General features: G+C 31.4%; 1 protein-coding gene across 1 annotated transcript in view; it reads left to right on the top strand.

The window, feature by feature from the left end:
* Nucleotides 1-6,947, top strand: part of LOC117182868 (zinc finger protein 425-like) — a 9,929-nt gene extending 2,982 nt beyond the window's left edge. Inside the window, exons 3-4 of the mRNA XM_033375980.1 lie at nucleotides 3,700-3,962; nucleotides 6,744-6,947. Coding sequence (XP_033231871.1) covers nucleotides 3,700-3,962; nucleotides 6,744-6,947 — 467 coding nt within the window. The remainder of the gene's footprint in view (nucleotides 1-3,699; nucleotides 3,963-6,743) is intronic.
* Nucleotides 6,948-7,957: the final 1,010 nt, after the last annotated feature.

Below are 7,957 nucleotides of genomic sequence, written 5' to 3'. Positions count from 1 at the left end.
TTTCATCAACCCTAGTGTCCGAAGGTTTTTTAAGTCGCAGAATACGAATCTTTAGTCAACATTCCTAAATACAAGATGGCTGATCCAATATGGCGTCTTAAAATTAAACAAATCTAAAACTCGATAGATTTTTACGGAAGTTCAGATCTTGGAGTTCCTCTGGCTACGGAGGACGTCTTCCTGGTCTAAGTTTCACCAGATAATGCACGGGGTAGAAGCAAACCTATTTCCAAAAATTTTCTATTTATATTACATCAGATTAGATGCGTTCTTAAACTCATTACGGATTCATATTTTATGATCCCAAAACCCCGTAGAAATAATGTTTTACGAAAATGTGCTGAGTTTTGGGGATTTTTGGCATCTTCTAGTCGCCATATTCAATCAGACATTTTGAATAAAAAAATTTTGACCACCGATGCGCATTATATTCGCCATATGCATTTAAAGCAATGTCGCTCAAGGTGTTAATTGGAAAATTTAAAATGGAAGTTCCGATTCTTAGAGTCGAAATGGATTTCAGGCTAGAAAACTTAAATTAAAAAGTATTGAAAAATTGCATGCACCTGGTAAGAAGCATTGCATTAAAAGGTATTAAAAAGTTTGAATCCCTAAGAATTTTATTTCTGTGCTTCATTTTTTAATCCTCATAAGGCGGCGAAAATAAGATTTCCATCCCTTTTAAGGCCGATCGGAGCTGCCAGACGTAACCTCCAATAAATTAAAAACACAATTTTCGTTTGAAGCATTAGAACGCGCCACAAAAGCATGAAATTTTCAAAATGTAGTAGGATTGTATACAAGAATACTTTATCGTAAAATTTTCGCTTTGTTCAAATATGATCAATTACAAAAATATAAAATCATGATGAAAAATTCGAAAAATTATTTTTCATCAGAACCTTCTGTGTGGAAATTAATCATGACATCGTAAAATGATACATTTTTAATTTAAAAATGTTGACCACAGATTCGCATTATATTCTCCATATGCAATTTAAGCCATATGGCGTCAATGCTGCTCAAGGCGTTAATTGAAAAATTCACAAAGGACACAGGGGATAGCAGCAAGAGTTTACACGCAGACACAAGGCATTATCGACATATTCCTTAGTCTTTGGTCGTTAAGAAAACCATAAGCTGTAGTGATTACTGTGTATTTTTAGGTTATGGAACCCCACCTGTCAGCCTAAAAATACACAGGAATCATTCTGCGCATGTCAGAGATGTCTGCATCGTGACATTACTGGTCAGTAGCTGTCGCCTCATTTTATCTAGTAAATGAAAGAAGATTCAAAAGTATTTAAAATTAATAGGGTGACAGGATTAAAATCCGGTTTGTAGAACTTTTCGGATTTGTGAGTGATTTGGTAGGTCGGAATTACATCGAATCTCGAATGTAATGACTAGACGAAATGCTTGATTTATTCCGTCATAATCCTTCGCGTCTTTCTTCAAGGTTATCGTTGGTAAGATTTTTTAGGTTATGCTTGAAAGAATTCCCTAATTGGAATTCAAGGTAACCTATGAAAAAGACAGCTATTCCGTCAAATATCATTGTGGAATAATTTTAAAGATGTTAACATCTTTTTGGAATTCTCAGTTAGAATAAAAAAAAATCGTTTTATATAAGACGTATTGAAATTAGCAAATTTTCCACTGCGAATACATCCTGAATTCAGAACAATAGTAGGCCCTAAGTATCTTAACGAATTTTTGATTTTAGTATTTATGGAGTAAAATGATAGACAATTTAATTTTGAAGTTAGAGGCGGGTTCCAATGCTCTTAAGGCCACGGGACGAGTAGGTCACGTGACAATATTACTACCTTACCGACAATTTTTTTTATTTCATAAATTATTTTCACACGAAGCGCCACGTCGAGTGAAAAATTTAAGACAATAAATAAGAAGCACTAAGAAAGGTGGGTTTTGTCCTAAATTTTAATAATTATGAAAATAGCAAATGAAAATTATTTACAAAAAACTTTCCATAATTATAAAAATTGAGGATATGACTAACCTTTCCTAGTGCTTCTTATTTATTATCCCAAATTTTCAACTGGATGTGGCGCTTGGTGTGAAAATAAGTTAGGAAATAAAAAAGTTTGGTAAGGTAGAAATCTGGTCACGTGACCTACTCATCACATGGCCTTAATGCATATGGCATTCTATTAATTTCCATGGATTTCATTTATTCTTTTATTCGTGAACTGAATATAAAATATCACATAGGTGGAAAATGAGAAAAAATCAGTTCACCGCTCTCTGTTTCATTGGAGTTTGTATCAAGAGCGATGAGCCAGGACCTAACTTCAAAATTTAAATGCTCCATTTTACTCCATAAATACTGGAATTACATTTTTTTAGATAACTAGGGCCTACTTCAGTTTTTATTCAAATCTGTATTCAGAGTAAGAAGTTAGCTAATTTCAATAGTTTTTGTCTAAATTATGTTTTTTATTCTAACCCGAACAATAAAAATTACACTTTTTTACACAAAAACTATTGAAATTATCTCATTTTTTACTACGAAAACAGATTTGATTAAAAAAGGGATAGGCCCTTGTTATCTAAAAAATATTTAATTACAGTATTTATGGTGTAAAATGTGGCAATTCTATTTTGAGGTTAGGTCCTGTTTTCGACGTCCTTAAGGCCATCTGACGAGTGGGTCACGTGACCAGATTCCTACCTTACAAATACTTTTTTTTAATTCCTAACTTATTTTCACACGAAGCGTCACATCGGGTTGAAATTTTGGTATAAAATAAGAAGCACTACGAAAGCCGTCTCTGGTCCTAAATGTTTATAATGATAAAAAAAGCAATAAAAATTCATTTACCAAAAAAAGTCTTTTTTCATAATTATAATTAGTTAGGACCAGCTCCACTTTTCTTAGTGCTTCTTATTTATTATCCAACATTTTCAATTTGATGTGGTGCTTCGTGTGAAAATAAGTTTGGAAATAACAAAAGTGTCGTTAAGGTAGGAACTTGGTCACGTGACCCACTCATCACATGGTCTTAAGAAGAAGCAGCTTCGTAAAAGTTTATTATTTCCAACCCACAGCCTCCATCCAAGCCGATAGAAGCGCCATATGTTTTTTTCTTCCATTTAACAAAATTGAAACCCATTCTTTTATTTATTTAAAAAATAAGAAGTTGCATGAAAAACGCGACAATTTAAACATCTATAGCAGCATGGAATACCTCCATATCCCTTCCTTCTTTTTTCTTTCGTATTTAAAATTTTATTTTTTACATTCTTCAAATTTTTTATTTTTAGGAGGTTGCTTTTATTTGCTATATTTTTATTTCAATAGTGAGTAGAAAATAGAAGTTAAATTTTAATGTTGGACGTTAAACAGGAATTTAAATTTTGATTTATTATGGATTTAATTCATTAAATTTTATAAGAATATTTGTGTTTAAGCCTGCGAATGATTAAGCTAGTATTTAAGAACTTGTAAACTGTATATTTATTAATTAGAAGTTTGCCAGCTAACAAAATCGGCTACACCTGACTTAACTGGTAAAAGAAACTAAGAATAAGAAATGGGAATTTTCTTTAAGAGGTGCACTATTTTGCATGAACGACTCTATATAGTATGATAATGAAATTATAGAACGGCTTGATCTAAATTAATAAATATAAAATATTTTATAGCTTTTCTGACACGATATAAACTTTTTCCAGGTAAAAAACGCAGTGGATCTCATCTGGGGAGTTTTGAAGCATTGTGGAAGACGAAGATGGACGACAGTTATTTCAACTCGAATACTGGAAAGTTTCACTGTCCCAATTGCAATAGTGGTTATGGAAGGCGGGACACTATGTTGGGACATTATCGTTACGAATGTATGCGTCCTCCGAGATACAAATGTCCCTATTGTTCCCTGAAATCTAAGAAATCTTCAAACGTCTACCAGCATGTCAGGGCTGTGCATCCGACTGAGACAGTAACACTTGAAAAACTTTATTAGGGTGGAAGAGTACCATAACTTCCAATTTTAAGATAATTTGTTTCAAATAATTGCACAATTTGAAACTTGAGAATTTTAATTATAACTTTAATTTCTGTCGAGAAATTTTTTAATACGTAGAGAAAACCCCTACTTTACTTTAAATTTCAGTTGAGATTACGTGAAATTTAATGAGGTCGATTGAATGGAAAATTCTTAGTTTTTAATTATTCAGTTTGCTGTTTGAGTTACAAGAAAAAATAAATCGTACTTTTTAATTTTTCATGAAAACCTTGATTAGTTTTTGATTCTTGCAAAAAAATTTTCAGGTTTGATGACTTGAATTTGACTTTGGCAAGCATACCGTTTTTATTTCTCAATTTTAAATCTATTTTTTACGTTTCGACGGGCTTGAATTTAATTTTCCAAGTTGGAAAGTTGGAAAACTTTTACTTTACCAGTTTTAATGTTCGCATTTTTTTAAACGTCTGGAATACTACAATTTCTAGATTTTAATTTCTATTTTATTTTTCATTCTTTTTAATACTTCAAATTTATAATGTAGGGTTTTTAAGGCATGCAAATGTACATTTTAATGACCTAGAAGTTTTTGAGATTTTAGTGAACACCTTCTGAAAGAAGCAGTTTTAAAAATTGCGCCACTTTAAAATTCAAGTCTTAAAGAATCCCAATTTAGAATTTGGCGGTTCTAAATTAAACAACCAAGCACCCGAATCAAAGAACTGATCATAACTTTCTGGCGCCTAGTTTGCGCTTAAATTCAAGCGCTGAATGGTCTGAGCGCCAGAAAATTATAACCGATTCTTCAATCCGAACCCTCAATTTTAAGGCCAAAAACTGATCAATAAGGCATTTAAAATAATTTTTTTTAAATTAATCAATACTGAGTCCCATTTTTTTACTCAATGCAAAATTTTTTTAATCCTTAATTTTTATTATTTTGATTCAATTTTGTTTACATTTCTATTCAATAGATATTTTACAATAGCAGAGACTTTTATTTAAATCCGGTGCAGATTTAAGTACATTTTTCGCTGGCTGTCCAAAATATATTTTAGAAAATTGTCATTATATTTCGGAGTGTTTGATGGAATTTCGAGACGAATCTTGATTCATTTTTAAAATGATAGTGAGATTTAATTTCATCAAGAGTTCATTTTATTTAAGATTTTATAGTTAGCTTTCACCTATTCTAAAATTAGGTAATTATTTCAATCCATTCCGTTTATAAATACGTAAAAACAATTTTCATCTTTAGTTACATATGTTTAATGTAAATATGTATAAGTGAATTAGTGTTTCACAAATGTACAAAATATAAAAGATGAAAAATGTAATTAGATTGTACACAATTTCTGCGCAAATTTAAGTATAGATAAGTAAACAATGTTTACTTTAGATAGGTGTGTAATTTATCAATTTGAATACGTAATTGAGAAAACATTTTTAATGAATATAGAAAATACATAAGAAATATTGTAACTAAAGATTTTCTTCACTTGCCTACAACATATTTATGCCTATTGAGTAGAAAGTAGCCGATTTGAGTTATCCTTAAATTTGTGAAATGAAAAATGGTTTAGCTCTAATAGAATTACTTCCAATCTTCAATTTTTTGGTTTCTTACTCGCCGTTCCCAATGCAATTCATATAGGACTTTGAAGCTTCAAAAGGTCATCACGCGAGATAGCACCTTTTTAATTGGCTTCTTCGAGATGGAGCCTTTTTATTTTGGCACATCGGTATCTGAGTCGATTGGATTAACAAGGAGGCCACAAGATGTGCGTCGCTGATTCGACTGAGGCTTCATAGGGTGATAGTACATGAAAATCCATTAGGCGCGCATTGTTTCTTTCGAACCCATGGGGTCTTAGTATCCGAGATATCGAGGATTGAACAAAAATACGCTCCTTATGCATTTTGGTGTACTTTTCACGCTCTAAATCCCCAGTCGAATCGGCGACGCACATCCCGCGACCTCTCCTTGTAAAGCAACGTTTAATTTGTTTCACTCGAAACTAATTTATACATATTGCATGGTACTCTATAGTTTTGAAAAAAAAAACCATTGCACGGCTTCTCTATTTTCTTTACAGGAAGAACATTACATGGAATTAATTAAAATTTGGAACAATAGTTCATTAAATTTTCTTTGTTTCAGAAACCAAACCACAAGATTGGGCAAATCGGCCGCCATTAGACAGCTACCTTTGTCCAGAATGCAACGCAGGATTTCGTAGAATGTTTGATCTTCTGCGACACAAATGTGGAGTAGCACTCAGATTCGCCTGTCCTTATTGTCACAAAAAGGACAAGAGTAGCTCTAATGTTTATAGACATGTGCGAAGATGGCACTCGCATATGCCACTTGTCATCAAGAAGATGTTTTAATTTTCGAAAACATCATCTAAATTTTACAAATTGTAATTTAATTAATTAGTTTAATTGTTGTGAGTGTAAGATTGTGCTATAAATGGTTTATTATTTTAATTTTTGATACATTTTACCCAAGGAAGAAAACAGGCCATTTTTTGTATCTTTGTAATATGAATTTTCGTTTTATTCGTTGTTTTTTTTTCAATGGAAATTTTTAATACAGAGATGATAATCTAACGAAATGTTCTTATAAATGTTCTTTTGATTCATATCCTTTCCTCAAGTGAGTTCTCTAGTTTCAAAATTTTATATTCGCTTCTGTAGAAAATATAAATGAAATTACTGTTCCTAATACTAATACATTCTTACTTTTATTTACAGATTTCTGGTCAAAACATTTTCGTCGCCCGAGAAACCACATTTGTGTTGAATGTGGGAAGGCATATGTTAATGACAAGGATTTGCGAAAACATCAAAAATACGTTTGTGGCAGAGATCCTAGATTTCGATGTCCTTATTGTCAAACGAAAGCCAAATACAGATCAAATATCTATGCCCATGTGCGATCAATACATCCAGAAATGAATGTTGCTGTTGTGGATCTTGAACAATAAAAAAGTCGATGTATTGGAACGAAAATGTGATCATTAACCTGAAGAAACTGCAATTTCCAGGGATATTGAGTGATTTTAATAAATGCGAAGGCTTTGATTTTTCTTCAGATTTTTATTTGACCCAATCTTCATTTAGCTTTAATTGCATTTAATTTCCAGCATGGTCATTTGACTTTATATTCATCTGCAAGAACTAAATTTGACCTAATTTTCATTTTTCCTAGGAACATCCAAAGTATACACTACACAATTTTTTACGTATATGTTTGTAATCTTGGGAAATAATAAATTATATAAAGGGGCAAACCTGCCCGATAGAGGAGAAATATTTTATTTTGGTAACTAAAACCAAATTGATAACTTATCATTATTTCCAAGGTGGGCTTGAATCCTAATACTCATGATATGACTTTGGATTTCTATATGTCCCAAGGGTTTAAAATTAATTTGATAGTTTTCAATTTGAAAAAAATGTTAACAAATAATAAATTTGAAGGTGTCGGGCTCAGAATTTGAAAATTTGCAATGTCATTACAATTAATGGTCTGAAAGTACTCCTGAAAAATTTTTTCTTTCGAATAATATACACAGAATTTTTTCTATAATATAAAGAGCATATTTTCCATTTATATGGGGTGACAGCTTTTTTCTAAATTTTGCATCATGAGCGCATGTCTTTTTCAGGGAAGCGATAGGTAAAAACACATTTAAAAGTGCCATAGAAATCTTTAAACTTTAAAAAATATGTATTTTCTTGTGTATTTTGATATTAAAGTTTTGTTTCTATCACTTTATATTAATAGTTTAAATGTCTTTCTTATAAAAATTATTCTCTTTATATTGCAGAAGAAATCCTGAGCATATTATTTCAGGGGAAAAATGTTAAAGGGCAATTTCGCACTATTAATTGGAATTCAATTACAAAAATTATTGTATTCTAGGCCCCACAATACCTCCAAAAAAGTTTTTATAGGAAATTTA

Source organism: Belonocnema kinseyi, chromosome 2, assembly GCF_010883055.1.
Source record: "Belonocnema kinseyi isolate 2016_QV_RU_SX_M_011 chromosome 2, B_treatae_v1, whole genome shotgun sequence".
Classification (NCBI taxonomy): domain Eukaryota; kingdom Metazoa; phylum Arthropoda; class Insecta; order Hymenoptera; family Cynipidae; genus Belonocnema; species Belonocnema kinseyi.
This window is presented reverse-complemented; position numbering and strand designations above follow the sequence as displayed.